The 17,540-nt window shown below is 47.3% G+C and overlaps 1 protein-coding gene across 1 annotated transcript in view; it reads left to right on the top strand.

The window, feature by feature from the left end:
* KIF1B (kinesin family member 1B) overlaps positions 1-17,540 on the top strand; it is a 231,392-nt gene that overhangs the window by 181,737 nt on the left and 32,115 nt on the right. The window contains 8 exon segments of the mRNA XM_029579260.1: positions 721-776; positions 5,054-5,162; positions 5,259-5,325; positions 7,549-7,633; positions 8,116-8,221; positions 12,924-13,038; positions 13,373-13,506; positions 13,616-13,823. Coding sequence (XP_029435120.1) covers positions 721-776; positions 5,054-5,162; positions 5,259-5,325; positions 7,549-7,633; positions 8,116-8,221; positions 12,924-13,038; positions 13,373-13,506; positions 13,616-13,823 — 880 coding nt within the window.

Consider the following 17,540-nt stretch of genomic DNA (forward strand, 5'->3'; position numbering starts at 1 on the left):
CCTGGAACGTCTTATCTTATGTACAGGATGCTGGGCTTGATGGACCTTGGCCTGACCCAGCCTGGAACGTCCTATCTTATGTACAGGATGCTGGGCCCGATGTCTGACCCAGCCTGGATCTTCTTATCTTACGTACAGGATGCTGGGCCTGATGTCTGACCCAGCCTGGCACTTCTTATCTTATGTACAGGATGCTGGGCCTGATGTCTGACCCAGCCTGGCACTTCTTATCTTATGTACAGGATGCTGGGCCTGATGTCTGACCCAGCCTGGCACTTCTTATCTTATGTACAGGATGCTGGGCCTGATGTCTGACCCAGCCTGGCACTTCTTATCTTATGTACAGGATGCTGGGCCTGATGTCTGACCCAGCCTGGCACTTCTTATCTTATGTACAGGATGCTGGGCTCGATGGACCTTGGCCTGACCCAGCCTGGAACGTCCTATCTTATGTACAGGATGCTGGGCCCGATGTCTGACCCAGCCTGGATCTTCTTATCTTACGTACAGGATGCTGGGCTCAATGGACCTTGGCCTGACCCAGCCTGGCACTTCTTATCTTATGTACAGGATGCTGGGCCTGATGTCTGACTCAGCCTGGCACTTCTTATCTTATGTACAGGATGCTGGGCCTGATGTCTGACCCAGCCTGGCACTTCTTATCTTATGTACAGGATGCTGGGCCCGATATCTGACCTTCTTATGTTCTATTTCTTGCAGCCCTCCACAGCCTTTACGCAGATTCTTTCCCTCGCCGATGCCTCTCTCCAAACCAGGTGAGATAATTGCTTTGTTTGTGCTGTATCCATAATATGTGCCTGAAATAGGGTCTTTTTCTCTCTTGTTCTCCCTCTCCTTTTGCATTTTCTACCCAATATGAGCCTCTGCCTCTACATACATTGCAGTGCACCTCTGAGACTAGCATCTGATTCACCCCACAATGGTTTCTGTGTATCTACCACAATGTGCACCTCAGGAAGGTATCTGCTTCCCACACTTCATGCACACCTGGCTCTTACCTCCATCTTCCCCTCTCCCCACTCAGTGGCATGCACCTGAGATTGGTGGCTGTATCTTTGTCCTCAGCTTCGATTGGCATGCCCTGCTGGCACGCATCCCCTGCAGAATGCCCCTGAGACTGGTGTCTGCGCCACCTCCCAGGGTGCATCCTTGAGATCAACATATTTTTTAAGCGTTTCAGTTACAAAGTGTGCTCAGCTAATGGGGCCTGAATGCCCAAAGTGGTGGACTGCTGTGTCGTTCCATTGACCTCAGTGCTATGGTTGGGAACTTGTCAGAACAGAGATTTCCTGGGCCTGTAAGTGAGAGTGAATGGTGGTGCTGTATTTGCTTTCCAGTGAGGCTTGTTGTAAATTCTGCCCCTGCCCTCATTTTTTTTTTTTTACTTACTTCACGGATACTGCTGCTCCAAGCTCACTCCTGAGATGATTTTATCTTGCATGTTCTTTCACTGGTTTTCTTTTCATACCTGCTTGCACATTTCCCTCTTTGTCTCCCTTTCTCTGTGCCTTTGTTCTTGGCCCCTTTTCTCAGTCCATAAGATAAATATTGAACTGATTAGCTACTTCATGTCTGGCTATGTCAGTGCACAGCAGGCCAGCATACTGGCTGCTTCCACCTTGGTAGCTTTTCAGGATGGTCCTCAACAGCTGCCCCCTTTTCCGCCAGTTCCCAGCTGCCAGACCGAGAGGGTTTCCAAGCAAGACGGTCAGTGGCTGGATGTATTCTGTGCAAGACGGTCAGTGGCTGGATGTATTCTGTGCAAGATGGTCAGTGGCTGGATGTATTCTGTGCAAGATGGTCAGTGGCTGGATGTATTCTGTGCAAGACGGTCAGTGGCTGGATGTATTCTGTGCAAGATGGTCAGTGGCTGGATGTATTCTGTGCAAGACGGTCAGTGGCTGGATGTATTCTGTGCAAGACGGTCAGTGGCTGGATGTGTTCAGGAACCGGCGAGAGAGGGAGCAATTTTAGATCTAATTCTCAGTGGAGCACAGGATTTGGTGAGGGAGGTAACGGTGGAGGGGCTGCTTGGCAATAGTGATCACAATATGATCAAATTTGAATTAATGACTGGAAGGGGGAGAGTAAGCAAATCCATGGCTCTCGTACTAAACTTTCAAAAGGGAAACTTTGATAAAATGAGAAAAATTGTCAGAAAAAAACTGAAAGGAGCAGCTACAAAAGTAAAAAGTGTGCAAGAGGTGTGGTCATTGTTAAAAAATACCATTCTAGAAGCACAGTCCAGATGTATTCCACATATTAAGAAAGATGGAAAGAAGGCAAAACGATTACCAGCATGGTTAAAAGGGAAGGTGAAAGAAGCTATTTTATCCAAAAGATCTTCATTCAAAAATTGGAAGAAGGATCCATCAGAAGAAAATAGAATAATGCATAAATGTTGGCAAGTTAAATGTAAGATATTGATAAGACAGGCTAAGAGAGAATTTGATAAGAAGTTGCCCGTAGAGGCAAAAACTCACAGTAAAAACCTTTTAAAATATATCCGAAGCAGAAAGCCTGTGAGGGAGTCAGTTGGACCGTTAGATGATTGAGGGGTTAAAGGGGCGCTTAGAGAAGATAAGGCCATTGCGGAAAGATTAAATTATTTCTTTGCTTCGGTGTTTACTGAAGAAGATGTTGGGGAGGTACCCGTAATGGAGAAGGTTTTCATGGGTAATGATTCAGATGGACTGAACCAAATCACAGTGAACCTAGAAGATGTGGTAGACCTGATTGACAAACTGAAGAGTAGTAAATCACCTGGACCAGATGGTATACACCCCAGGGTTCTGAAAGAACTAAAAAAATGACATTTCAGACTTATTACAATTAATTTGGAACCTATTACTAAAATCATCCATTGTACCTGAAGACTGGAGGATAGCTAATGTAACCCCAATATTTAAAAAGGGCTCCAGGGGCGATCCGGGAAACTACAGACCAGTTAGCCTGAATTCAGTGCCAGGAAAAATAGTGGAAAGTGTTCTAAACATCAAAATCACAGAACATATAGAAAGACATGGTTTAATGGAACAAAGTCAGCATGGCTTTACCCAGGGCAAGTCTTGCCTCACAAATCTGCTTCACTTTTTTGAAGGAGTTAATAAACATGTGGATAAAGGTGAACCGGTAGATATAGTATACTTGGATTTTCAGAAGGCGTTTGACAAAGTTCCTCATGAGAGGTTTCTAGGAAAAGTAAAAAGTCATGGGATAGGTGGCGATGTCCTTTCGTGGATTGCAAACTGGCTAAAAGACAGGAAACAGAGAGTAGGATTAAATGGACAATTTTCTCAGTGGAAGGGAGTGGGCAGTGGAGTGCCTCAGGGATCTGTATTGGGACCCTTACTTTTCAATATATTAATGATCTGGAAAGAAATACGACGAGTGAGATAATCAAATTTGCAGATACAAAATTGTTCAGAGTAGTTAAATCACAAGCAGATTGTGATAAATTGCAGGAAGACCTTGTGAGACTGGGAAATTGGGCATCAAAATAGCAGATGAAATTTAATGTGGATAAGTGCAAGGTGATGCATATAGGGAAAAATAACCCATGCTATAGTTACACAATGTTAGGTTCCATATTAGGTGCTACAACCCAAGAAAGAGATCTAGGTGTCATAGTGGATAACACATTGAAATCGTTGGCTCAGTGTGCTGCGGCAGTCAAAAAAAGCAAACAGAATGTTGGGAATTATTAGGAAGGGAATGGTTAATAAAACGGAAAATGTCATAATGCCTCTGTATCGCTCCATGGTGAGACCGCACCTTGAATACTGTGTACAATTCTGGTCATCGCATCTCAAAAAAGATATAATTGCGATGGAGAAGGTAGGGAGAAGGACGACCAAAATGATAAAGGGGATGGAACAGCTCCCCTATGAGGAAAGGCTGAAGAGGTTAGGGCTGTTCAGCTTGGAGAAGAGACGGCTGTGGGGGGATATGATAGAGGTGTTTAAAATCATGAGTGGTCTAGAACAGGTAGCTGTGAATCGGTTATTTACTCTTTCGGATAATGGAAAGACTAGGGGGCACTCCATGAAGTTAGCATGGGGCACATTTAAAAAAGAGAAAGTTCTTTTTTACTCAACGCACAATTAAACTCTGGAATTTGTTGCCAGAGGATGTGGTTAGTGCAGTTAGTGTAGCTGTGTTTAAAAAAGGATTGGATAGGTTCTTGGAGGAGAAGTCCATTACCTGCTATTAATTAAGTTGACTTAGAAAATAGCCACTGCTATTACTAGCAACGGTAACATGGCATAGACTTAGTTTTTGGGTAATTGCCAGGTACTTGTGGCCTGGATTGACCTCTGTTGGAAACAGGATGCTGGGCTTGATGGACCCTTGGTCTGACCCAGTATGGCATGTTCTTATATATTCTGTGCTGGATGTATTCTGTGCAAGACGGTCAGTGACTGGACGTAGTCAGTGCAAGACGGTCAGCGGCTGGACGTAGTCTGTGCAAGACGGTCAGGTGCTGGACGGATTCTGTGCAAGATGGTCAGTGGCTGGATGTATTCTGTGCAAGACGGTCAGCGGCTGGACGTAGTCTGTGCTAGACGGTCAGGTGCTGGACGGTCAGTAACTGGATGTATTCTGTGCAAGACGGTCAGTGGCTGGATGTATTCTGTGCAAGACGGTCAGCGGCTGGACGTAGTCTGTGCAAGACGGTCAGGTGCTGGACGGTCAGTAGCTGGATGTATTCTGTGCAAGACGGTCAGTAGCTGGATGTATTCTGTACTGGACATATTCTGTGCTAGATGTAGACACTAAACTGCCGAGAATTCTGTCACAGTCTCAAAAATGCTTTAGTCGGAAGCTGTCGTGTCTGCGGCCTTTTCTTGCTTTTGGAAGAAGTATGAAAGGGAGGGAAATTACATTTGAGCAGTTGATATGAACCTGTTTGTTAGCACAGAAGTAATCTCCTATAAGGACTCAATCATGAGAAGCCCTGCACCTTCCCTCTGGGTTTGTTTGTTTTTTTAAACCAGTTTGGCTGTTGTAATGTGTTTTTTTCTGTTTGTAGTCCCAGCAACCAAGCTGAACCCTCTGAATAAGAGCAGTCTGGGCCAGAGTGTCAGCCGTTATGACCTGCTGGTTTGGTTCGAAATCAGTGAATTGGAGCCCACTGGCGAGTGAGTCTTGCCCCCACCTGTTGCAAATCTTTCCCCCGGACGCTCATTTCCTGGCTTAGGTTGATGGTTCATGTGTTCTTCCTGCCTTGGCTCTAGGTACATCCCAGCGGTGGTGGATCACACTGGAGGCCTCCCCTGCCAGGGCACCTTCTTGCTACATCAGGTAAGTACTTTAGTGTCCTGCCAGCAAGCAGTTTTCCCTGACATAACCACTGGAATGTAAATACTCAGGAATTTAACTATAAAAAGGGAGGCTACGATAAAATGAGGACATTTGTTAGAAAAAAAAATGTAAAGGAGTAATCCACAAGGTTAAAAATGTCACCATCCTTGTGACCCAGACAAAATGTATTCCACTGATTAATAAAGGCCGAAGGAAAAGCAAATGATTGCTGGCATGGTTTAATAATGAGCTGAAAGAGGCAGTGACGGCCAGAAGGGCATCATTTAAAAAATGGAGTAAAATAGGGAAAAGCATAAGTGCTGGCAAGTGAGATGTACAAAATGAAGCAGGTCAAGAGAATTTGAAATAAACTTGCCACAGGTAAGAACAAGTAATAACTTGAAACAAAACCACCTGAGAGGAAGTCAGTTGGGGGGGTTAAAGGAGTAGTCAGGGAGGAGAAGGGAATAGCAGAAAAAGTACATGAATTCTTTGCTGAGGTGGATGTTGAGGTCATAGCCTCACCGAAAATGCCTCTGAGTGACTAGATGGATCGCTGTGAAACTGGAAGATGTAATAACTCAGACGGAGAAATATTCAGCACAGAGTTCTGAAGGAACTGCTGGCAAAGAGCGATTCAGGAAACCCTGATGGCAGTGCCGGGCAAAGTGGTCGAAGCTCTTCCTAAAAAACAAATTGCTGGCGGGTTTTGCAGAGGAGATTCTTTGAGGGTGTAAATAAACACCCAGAGAAAAGTGAGCTGGCTGACAGAGTGTATTTGGATTTTCAGAAGGCATTTGACAAAGTCTCTCATGAGAGGAAATTGGGAAGTCATGGGGTCCTGTTGTGGATAAAAGAAGGTAGGAGTAAGTGGTCAGCTTTCTGAATGGAGAAAGGTCGTTACTCGAGTGTGGTATTCAGCATATTCACAAATGATCTGCATCAAGGAACGATGAGTGAGGTGACCACATTTGCAGATGACACAAAATTGTTTTATGTCAGTAAAACCAGTGGATTGTTAAAATCTGCAGAAGGACCTTGTGAGGCTAGGAAACGAGGCTTCTAAATGATAGATGCAAATTAATGCACATATGGAAAAAAAATCTCAACTATAGATACACAGTTCTGGCTTCCATCGTAGATGTCAGTATCCAGGAAAAGGACCTCGGAGTCCTTATTTATTTATTTATTTGCGGTTTTTCTATACTGGCATTCATGATAAGATCATATCATGCCGGTTTACAGGTAACAGGGGGTGCAGACACAAAACTTTATTCTTTTAACAAGTGAGTAGGAAGCAAAAGTTACAATAAAACAGGGCTGTATAACTGGGGTAGGAAGGAGACAAGAATAGACAGGAGTAAAAATCTTTACAGAGGTAACTTATTTACATTGTGCAGTAATGACTCTTTATGGATATATACATTGGGGATAATACCTTGAAATCTTCGGCTCAATGGTCAAAAAGGAATTATTTGGAAAGGAACAGAGAATCCCAATGTCTTTATATAGATTCATGGTGTGACCGTACCCCGAGTAGTGTGTGGAGTTCTGGTCGCCCCATCTCAGAAAAGACAAGAAATATAGAAAGGTACAGAGAAGGGTGACAAATATGATAAAGGAGCTGGAAAAGCTCCCTTATGGAGAAAGACTAAATAGATTAGGACTCTATAGCTTGGAAAAGAGGTAAGGGGTAGGACTGAAAGCTATAAAATCATGAGTTAGGTAAATAGAAACTGTTAACCCTTTCAAGCAACACTAGGACTGGGGGCAGGTAGCAGATTTGAAACAAATTGTAGGAAGTATTTTTTCATCCCATGCACAATCAAGCTTTGGAAGCCGTTGCTGGAGGATCCGTTCAAAGCAACTAACATAGTGGAGTTCAAAAGAGTATTGGACACATTCCTGGAGGAAAAGTCTATTAGCCAGGTAGGCTTGGGAAGGCCAGGGCTTATCCTGGGAGTAAGATATTGGGGATCTGATGGGGGTGTGTGTGACCGGACTGGCACTTCTTATGTATTGTATCATTTTGTCATGAAGTGACCAGAAATCAGCATGTGGCTGCACCACTGATTGATATAATGTCCTTTTCTATTTTAATTCCTAACATTTGTTTTCCTTTTTGCCCAATGATGCACATTGGGTCAGTACTTTTAGAGAATTCATCCTAACGACTCCAAGACCCTCTCACTCTGCTTGGTTTTCCCTTGTGTTTGTCTTCAGGGAATTCAGCGTAGGCTCACAGTTACCATCATCCATGAGCGAGGCAGTGAGCTGCACTGGAAGGATGTGCGGGAACTGGTTGTTGGTGAGTATCACTGTGTTCATGGGGTCCAGCGTATGCAGGCGCGTGTGGGAGCCGAATGTTACCTTGGGGTACAAAGAGTTCGGGGGATCGCTGTTTTACCTATTGAACCTGTGGGGAATAAGAGCGAAGTTTTTGTTTTTATGGTGGACCATAGTGTGTGCGTGTGGTTGCCCTCCACTCTCCTCAGCCGTGTCTGCCTTCCCCAGGCGTGCCACCAGGGTTGGAGAGGTTGCTCCTCTAAGGTGGTTCCCTCAGTGCTACTTGTTGGTTGGTCAGGACCACAGCTCTAGTGGCAGCTTTCGTTCCCCTCCCCCCCCCCCCCCCCCCCCCCCGACTGCTCCACTTCCACAGCACACCCAGGCCTGACTGGTCCTCAGTCTAGGGGATACTTGCCCCATAGGGCAGATTGTTACAGCCTGGGTCCCAGAAGCATCCCTGCCTGCGATTGTTCTGATGTATGGTCCCTCCTCTCCTCCCCCCAGGGCGGATCAGAAATAAAGCTGAAGTGACTGACTCTGCTGTTGATGCTGTCCTATCCCTCAATATCATCTCGGCCAAATACTTAAAGTCTTCTCATAGCTCCAGCAGGTGAGTAATGATACACATGCAAGGGTGAGGCTGAAACCCCTTGCTCACATGACCAGGTGAAGTACAGTAAAATGGATTAGTGGAAATTCATGAAAAATCTGAAGACAGCACTACTTTTCAGGAGCAGCAGATCTGACACAATTTTCCTAGCCTGCAAGCTCACTCATACAGTTATTGGAGTGGGGCAGATCCTTGGTCCACTCTCGGGCCCAGCACATGTCCTTTTCTGTTGCTCACTGACCCCTGCTGGACCTCATTCATTTTCTGCAGGTTCTGAGAGAACAGATTGGGTCAGAAGGGTCGGCTTGAATCCAGGTAACTCCTGCAGTAAGACAGTCGAGTGCAATATCCTTACGGGATGCTGGATGAAGAGTGGGGCTTAGAAAGCAAGATATGCAGAGGGGGTGGGGTTAGGAAATGGGGAAGAGGCTCCTTTGGCATAATAATTATTTACCTTAATTTTTCAGGGGTCTGTCCTCCCTCTAGCTTCATACACTGCCTCCTTCACTTTGACTTAATTAATTTTTTTTGTTTTGTCGTCTGGTTTCTGCATATTGGTCACTAATGGTGGCTTCAAGAAAAAGAATTACAAACAAAGACGTGCCTAGACATTCTTGATAAGGACATTTTTTGTTTGCTGCTCCCTCTGCATATAAATGCTTTCTGTTCCAGTCTCTTTTCTTTACTGGCTCCTCTAGCATTTAGTAATCTGTGACAAACTCCCTTCATCCTTTTTCTTAGTCGGCACTATTGTCTTTCCTCACATGTTGAATCTTGGGGACTTGTTAACTTCTGTATGCCTCCTTTGCATTGTGCTAGGTTAGTTCCTCATCTCTCATATGCCCCCAAACCTTTTGTTCCTTCCTGTTAACATCTGCCAGAAGAGCTAAAACCCAAACAGGCCCTTTCCTAGCGAGTAGCCAGATGGACTCAGGACCAATGGGTTATGTGCTCCCCTGCCAGCAGATGGAGACAGAGTCAGGTTTCAAAGCTGATGTCACCCTAGATACAGCCCTGCAGTGACCTCAGCCCTTCAGTATCCCTCCGTCTCCTAGCAGATGTGGATGTGCTTTTCCTACAGCAGCATCGGTGGTATAGCGGGATTGCAATACTTGTTAGAAGAGGAAAATTTACCTTTAATTGGAGAAGGATTGAGCCCCGCTCTCCTGCGGTGATACCTTAAGGTCCCTCCCCCAGTTGAGAATTTCTGAGGTGATTTCCGAGATCCCTCAGAGGTTTGCCTTGGTCCGGTAGCCGGTTCCCGGTGTGGACTTTGCTGCTGAAGCAGCTGAAAGGCAGTGAGTGCAAGAAGCCGAGCATGGCGGTGACGGCCAAATCCCTCTTCCTCACTAGCCGGAGACTGTCTCTGTACTCAGCCGGTAAATGCTGAGCCCAGGTAAGTAAAGAGAGAAGAGGATTCCTCCCAATTCAGAGATGGTCTCTTTGCTCGGCACACAGTACCGACGATGTTCCGAATCCTGTTGGGGCAAGGGAAGGGGGCTTCCGAGTGAGTTGAGTGGCCCCCCGATGGGCTAGGTCCCGCTTTAGGCTCGGTGGACACTCCACATGGCAGGCCCTGGCGCCACCATCTTGCATGTGGTTTTGTGCATCGCCATTGTCCTCCATAGTCCGGTATGCATGGTGCGAGCCGGCTCTGCGCATGTGCTGTGCCCCTAATGTGCATACCTGCGCACACATGGGTGCTTCTACTTGCGCACTTTGGGACAGGTCTGTGTACGTTCGATTTCAGGCACCAACTTGCTGATCGCACACTTACTATTGAGCATGGCTCTGGCAGCAACGAAGCACAAGTGACACTCTCTTTGTGCTGCCTGCCATATTAGAGCAGTGGTGGCTGCAGGAAGCCCACCTGAGCAAGGGTATAAGCCTGTCCCTTCCGAAATGGCTAGTTCTCACGACGGTTGAGAGCCTCCAGGTGTTGGGGAGCTCACTGTCAGGAACTGGCGACCCAGGGATGTTGGACCAAGGAAGAGGCACGCTGGAACATAAATCACCTGGAAGCCCAGGCAGAAAGATTAGCGTGTCTACACTTCAGCTTCAGGGCCAGGCAGTCTGCATGATGTTGGACAATGCAACAATGGTAGCCTACATCAACTGCCAGGGAGGAACCAAGAGCCAGCAAGTGTCCCTGGAGATAGACCCCCTTATGGAATGGGCGGAGTTGAATCTACGGATGATCTTGGCCTCCCACCTCGTAGAAAAAGACCATGTCAGAGCAGACATTCTAAGCAGAGAGAATGTGGATCCAGGAGAATGGACGTTCTCGACCAGAGCCTTTCAGCTGCTAGCAGATTGTTTCCATCAACCTACTGGTCTCATCTCACAATGCGAAGGTCTCCCGATTCTTCAGTCGCAGAAGAGATCAGCGATCCCTGGGGATCGACGCCCTTGTTCAGGTCTGGCCAGAGGAGGACCTACTGTACGCCTTTCCTCCGTGGCCCCTTCTGGGCAAGGTCATTTGCAAAATCGAGCGCCACAGGGGACTAGTTCTTTTAGTTGCTCCGGATTGAGACCCCCCCATGCCTTCCTCCGCACAGGGACCTGGTCCAACAAGGTGCGATCCTTCATGAGGACCCGACTCGGTTTTGTCTTATGGTCTGGCCCTTGAGGGGGCTCGTCTGATGAAGCGTAGATATTTGGTGGCAGTAATTTCCACTTTGCTCCGTGCACGGAAGTTCTTGATATCCTTAGCATATGTGCGGATCTGGAGAATATTTGAGGCCTGGTGCAAGGAACGCAGGGCTGCCCCTCGGATGACCAAAATCCCTATGATTCTGGAATTTTTACAGGACGCCCTGAATAAAGAGTTGCCCCTTGACTCCTTGAAGGTCCAGGTAGCGGCTCTCTCCTGTTTCAAAGGCGAGGTGAACTGAACTCGCCTGTCGGCGCATCTAGACTTGGTCCATTTCCTAAAAGGGGTTAAACATCTTTGACTATTCTTATGGTGGCCGGTTCCCCTATGGAATCTTAATCTAGTGTTGGATTTTTTTTAACAGGGCCTTCCTTTCGGCCACTGCGGAGTCTATCCCTGCGCCTGTTAATGCTGAAGACAGTGGTCTTGTCGCATCTCTGAACTACAGGCCTTATGTCGGGAACCATTCCTCCGGATAACTCCAGGAGCGCTACAGCTTCGCACTATTCCTTCCTTCTTGCCTAAGGCAGTCTCGGAGTTTCACTTGAATCAGTTCATTTGTTTATCGTCCCTAGATGGACTCAAGGATATGGAAGACTACCGTCTCCTATGCCATTTAAACGTCAATAGGCTTTTAGTGTGGTATCTGGAAATCTCAGAACCGGTGTGCAAGACAGACCACTTGTTTGTTCTTCACGGTGGAAGGAAAAAGGTCGAGGTAGCTTCGTGAGCTAACTTATCTTGCCGAGTGACAACATGGTCTTCCTTGCACACCTTCTCCAGGTTCTGTCGCCTGGAAGTTCAGGCCCGACAAGATGCAGCCTTTGCAAGGGTGGTGCTAACTGGATTGCGGGCAGCTCCCGCCCCATTCAGGAGTAGCTTTTGTACATCCCATTGGTCCTGAGTCCATCTGGCTACACGCTAGGAAATGGAGAAATTACTTACCTGATAATTTTGTTTTCCTTTGTGTAGACGATGGGTTCAGCATCCCACCCACAGCTGCTCAAGAATGGTGCCAGGGAATTGTCCATGAGGTGAATCTCGATTCCAAGAAGTTATGGGTAAACCGTGATCCAATCCCTAGATCAGGGCATCTATAATCTTGCTGGGATTCAGCACTTATGTTTGGTCGAGTACAGTTACGGTTCTCTGTTTTTAAATCAAGTTTTAATCAAATTTTATTCGTTTTTCAATAGTATGTCCACAATGGCTTTTGAAGAGAATACTGAATTGCTGAGGTCACTGCAGGGGTGTATCTAGGGTGACATCAGCTTTGAAACCTGACTGTCTCCATCTGCTGGCAGGGGAGCACATAACCCATTGGTCCTGAGTCCATCTGGCTACAGTAAGGAAAATGAAATTATCAGGTAAGTAATTTCTCCATTTCTGAGGTCTTGTCTTGAAGGGCTGATGATGCTAACATTATTATCACTAATACTGGTGCCTTGTCCACACTATGAGTAGTGTCAGTGACAGAACTTTATATGGATTTATTGCAGGTGTAGGGAATCTTTACAGCCCTTAGGGTGACTGCATGGCTCTCCAAACTCAGGGGTATAACACAGTTGGAACGCTGATTCCTGTTTATCCTCTGAAGATAGAAGAAATGTTTTTGTCAGAAGTTACTCTCCTCAGTATTTCTGGGTTAAAATGTTGTGAGACTGTTTTTCTTCTCTATTCTTTCTGATGCCCTGTTGGGTCTAATCGAGTTCCCGATCTATTAGTTGCTTTCTGCCCCTTACTGAGCCTCATCCAGTGCTTTGTGCTATGTGAGCAGGGTAGAGAGAGAACCCAGGAATGCAGCATGCAGAAGGTAAATAGCCTTACATGATAGCACTATGGTGGGGCACTGCAGTATGGGCCGGCCTTGAGAGCACTGTCTCTCTGAGGAATAGGTCATGCTGTCTTCTTTCCTTGCCTTGGGATATACTTGGGATAACTGCAGGAAGACAGGTAGTCTTCCTGCAGTTCTCATAATCTTTCACTGTGTTCTCTCTGAGGGCTTTGTGCATTAAGCGCAGTTTTTGTCATTTGCTTTGCTTTGTTCAGGATCTTCTATCGCTTTGAGGCAGTTTGGGACAGTTCTTTGCATAATTCCCTCCTCCTGAACCGAGTGACTCCATATGGAGAGAAGATATACATGACTTTGTCTGCATACTTGGAGGTAAGGGGGCAAACAGGATTAAGGGAGAGGCTGAGGACTTGGGAGAGGAGCAGTGGCAGGTGGGCACATCAAGTGCATGAAGATAAAACTAAGGTCTAAACCCATTTCCCACCACTGGAGAGGAGCTGAAAGGCTTAAGCCACAACAAGAAATAGATATTTGTGTATCAGGCACCTCCCAGGATGGGAGCCTTCTCTGCACAGCCCCCAGATATTACAATGCAGTAGTGACCTGCAACTAGAGCTACATCTTGGCTATTGCCTGCAGAAGTGCCTCAAGCATATCTGCCTTGCCTGTAGGTGCTGTTGAGTATAATTTTTTGTCTTGTGCATAGCTTGACCACTGCATCCAGCCAGCTGTCATCACCAAAGATGTCTGCATGGTCTTCTATTCGCGAGATGCCAAGATTTCTCCACCGCGCTCTCTTCGCAGTCTCTTTGGTAGTGGCTACTCCAAATCCCCTGACTCGTGAGTCACCCAAAGTTTTACTAACTATGGTTAGCTGGAGATTACTTGTGGTGACAGGAGGGGCTGTGTTGTGGTGTCTGTGGAACTGAAGGCTACGCTCTCTCAACAGAAACCGAGTAACAGGAATCTATGAATTGAGCTTATGCAAAATGGCTGATACAGGTAGCCCTGGGATGCAGAGGCGGAGGAGGAAGATCCTGGACACATCCGTGGCCTATGTGCGTGGTGAAGAGAACCTGGCTGGATGGCGTCCCCGTGGAGACAGTCTCATTCTTGAGCATCAGTGGGAACTGGAGAAGCTGGAGCTCCTGCACCAGGTAAGGCAGGTGGTGAGTGGGAATAGATACAGCTTAAAAGGAGAGTGTAAAAGCAAGTAAATGGTGTTATTCGTATGTAGCAGGATGAATTAGCCATGCTGTCTGGGGACGTCCCTCCAGGGACGGCTAGGCGGAGCTTCTTAAAGATGACAGAACTTTGCTCTGTGTGCGGCTGCGTGTCCTTTCCCGCGCGACTCTGTTTTCTCCTCAGTCTGTTCCAAAGCATGTTTGCGAACCGTGAAATGGAGACTGTCCAGGGAGGTGAGTGGGTCAGCATGGCTAACTCATCCTGCTATCTAGGGAAAACACCGTTTACAGTAAGCAAACATGCTTTTTTCCCTGCAGATAAGCAGGCTGAATTAGCCATGCTGTCTGGGAGTCCCCAGCTGAAAGTTGTGAGCACAGTATGAAGGGTCTCCATGGGAATGCTGAGCAGATCCCAAGGTTGAGTAAGACGTGTTGTGTCTAACCTGATCCGGGATAGCAGACAGTCTCTTTATGTCATCCCTGATTGGAGAATGGATCTGCCCATCACTGCATCTGCAGCGGTTGCTGGTCGAGATGGTAATGGGAAGTGAAAGTATGCAGTGAGGATCAAGTAGTGGTTTTACAGATGTCCATTATAGGAACTTCCCATAGGTGAGCTACTGATGCTGTCATCGCTCTCACCTGATGGGCCTTTGGCAAACTGGTCAGGGTCTCTGATCTTTTATTGTATCAGAACTGAATACACTGTGAAATCCAAGTCGAGAGGGTCCTCTTGGAGACTGGCAGTCCCGGGGCATTCGGGTTGAAGGAAAAAAATAGCTGTGAGGTTCTATATTCGAAGTGCATTCTATGCTTATACTAGGCCAAGGCTTGCTTGCAGTCCAGCATGTGGCGCCGCCTCTCACCCTCATCTTTTTGCGGCCTTGGTTTGATTAATGTGGAAAGCCGAAACTACCTTGGGTAAGAATGAGAGGTGTGTCTGTAAAGTCACCTTGTCATGATAAAATTCAAGGTATGGCAAATAGTGAACCAGGGCCTGCAATTCGTTGACTTTTCTTGAGGAGGTCAGGGCGACCAAAAACAGAACTTTCCAAGAGAGGTATCTCATATGACTACTTTCCAGAGGTTCGAAGGGTGGAAGTGTAAGCTGTTCCAGTACCAGGTTGAGGTTCCACGGAACAGGTGGCCTCTGCATCGGTGGTCGCAGTCGTAGAATGCCCTTCATGAACCGGGAGATTAGTAGCTGGTAGGCCACTGCAGGGATAATGATAGGCCTCAATGGCACTGACGTGGACCTTCACCGAAGCTTTTGCCAGTCCCGTTTGGTAAAGGGAATGGAGATACTCTAAAAGGAGTTCTTTGAGCAGGAGAAGGGGTTTATGCCCTTGTTGTTGCACCAGGCTGAGTATTTGAGTCACTTGCCCTGAGAATTCCTTCTGGTAGAAGATTTCTTGAATGACACCAGGACCTCTTGGATCTCTGGCAAGTGTAGGTTACTTAATACTATCCTTTCAACCTCTACACAGTGAGATGCAACGGGGAGTGCATGGGGCGAAGCAGGGTGCTATTGTCTTGCGTCAGCAGATCTACACTGTCGCCAAGGGGAATAGGTGGTTCGACGGAGAGTGTACCACAGTTGCCTGGGCCAAGCCAGAGCTATCAGAATGAGGTTGGCGATGTCTGCGATACACTTCTGTGTCGTTCCTGAGATGAGTGGGATTGGGGAGTAAGCGTAGAGAAGCCCTCCTGTCTATGACAAGAGAAATGTGTCCTGCGTGAGTCGTTCCTTGCTGGGGTAGACAGAGCAGAACGTCTGTACTTTCCTATTGCGTTCTGTGGTGAAGAGATCCATGCATGGAAAGCCCCAAGTTTGGAAGAGGCCCTCCGCCACATCATGGCGAAGCTCCCATTCATGTAGATGGAAGATCCGGTTTAGCTTGTCTGCTTTGGTGTTCTCCACCCCAGGCAGGTAGGTTGCCTGAAGAATGATGGAGCGCTTTTCTGCCCATTCCAGGTGTGCACCGCCTCCCTGCACAACATCCAGGAACCAGACCTACCTTCCTTGTTTATGTAGAACATCGCGACCTGATTGTCCATGTGGACTATGACTGTTCTCCCTCTTAGGAACTTCTCGAACGTGCTTATGGCATTCCCACTCACTCAGAGCTCTAAGAGGTTTATCTGTTGGACTCTCTTCCAGCCGGTCCAGAGTCCTTATGTCTGTACCTGGTCCAAATGGGCTCCCCACCCCTTGTTTGAGGCATCTGTGGTGAGGATTAGCAGATGAGTCGAGGGGTGAAGCGGTGCCTCGCCTGAAAGAGTTGTGGGGTGCAACCATCGTTAAGTCCGCTTTCATGCTCCAGGTTAGACTCACTCACCGGGACAGTGGATGAGAGAACTATGTCCATTGGGTCTTCAGCCCCCATTGCAGGCGCCGTATGTGTAAGCGGGTACGCTGTACCATGTAGATAGCTGCTGCCAAGTGGCGTAGCAGGGTCAAAATCTGGCGGGCTGAGGTGCAAGTACACACTCTGTTGAATGGCCAGGGTGTGCAACATGCGGGCTCTGTCTACCAGAAGGAATGCTCTGCCCAGCGTGGGTACTTATACCAGCCCCAAAGAACTGTAGATTCTGGGTTGGGTGAAGACTGGACTTTTCGTAATTGATAACCAACCCGAGCCCCTCCAGGCAATGAATTGTAGCCTCCAAGCTGCTCTGAAGAGCTACAGGATGCGGTGCCACTATCAACCAGTCGGCCAGGTAAGGAAACAACTGGATCCCTTGCTTCCTGAGGTGGACCACTGCTAAACACTTGGAGCAGACTCTTGGGGCAGACGAGAGACCAAAGGGGGAGCAACTTGTATTGGAAGTAGCATTTGTTGACCTGGAAACACAGGTATCAGCAGGAGGAACAGTGCATAGAGTACGTGTTCTTGAGGTCCAGCGAACACATCCAATTGTTGGGCTGTAGAAAGGGAAGGATGGTCTTGAGAGACGTCATCATGAACTTCTCCCTTTTCAGGAATTTGTTGAGAACTCTTAAGTCCAGGAATGGGCGGAGTCCTCCCAATCTTTTGGAGATGAGGAAGTATTGGGAGTAGAATCCCTGGTTCAACTGACTGTGGGGAACCCGCTGGATAGAACTTTGTTGGAGCAGTTTGGTGACTTCTTCTCGCAGCCAGCGCTGGTTCTCTGAGGTGGCCCAATGCAGCCTTACTCGATGGGGAGATTTGGTATGTATAAGGGGTACCTCTCTCTGATAATTATTGAGCGCCCAATGGTCAGAGGTGATCACTTACCAAGAATGGTAGAAAAGGGGAACTCTCGCTCCTACTTTTAGAAGTAAGAGTGGCCCAGATAGCTCTAGAAATCCTGGTGTGGTTTTGTGTTGTTATTCAGGGGCAGGTGTTGCTGTCTGTGGTTCAACTGCCTGCTGCAATTTTGTTGTTGCTGCGGTAACTGTGGCTGGACTTGCGGATAAGGAGGTGGACAGTAAGATGAATATGGCCTATACGTCCGTCGCTGGAAAGACCCACTATGTTCCGCTTCTTTAATTGGGCTACAGTTTTGCGCAGCTTATCTCCAAAGAGGTTGTCCGAGAGACAGGGGAGATCAGCCAATTTCTCATGAACGTCCTCCTGAATGGCGCTGGCCCAAAGCCACACCATCCTCCGAGTGGCTAAAGCTCCTGCTGTGGTACATGCGGAAGTCTTAAAGGCTTCTTATATT

Source organism: Rhinatrema bivittatum, chromosome 15, assembly GCF_901001135.1.
Source record: "Rhinatrema bivittatum chromosome 15, aRhiBiv1.1, whole genome shotgun sequence".
Taxonomy (NCBI): domain Eukaryota; kingdom Metazoa; phylum Chordata; class Amphibia; order Gymnophiona; family Rhinatrematidae; genus Rhinatrema; species Rhinatrema bivittatum.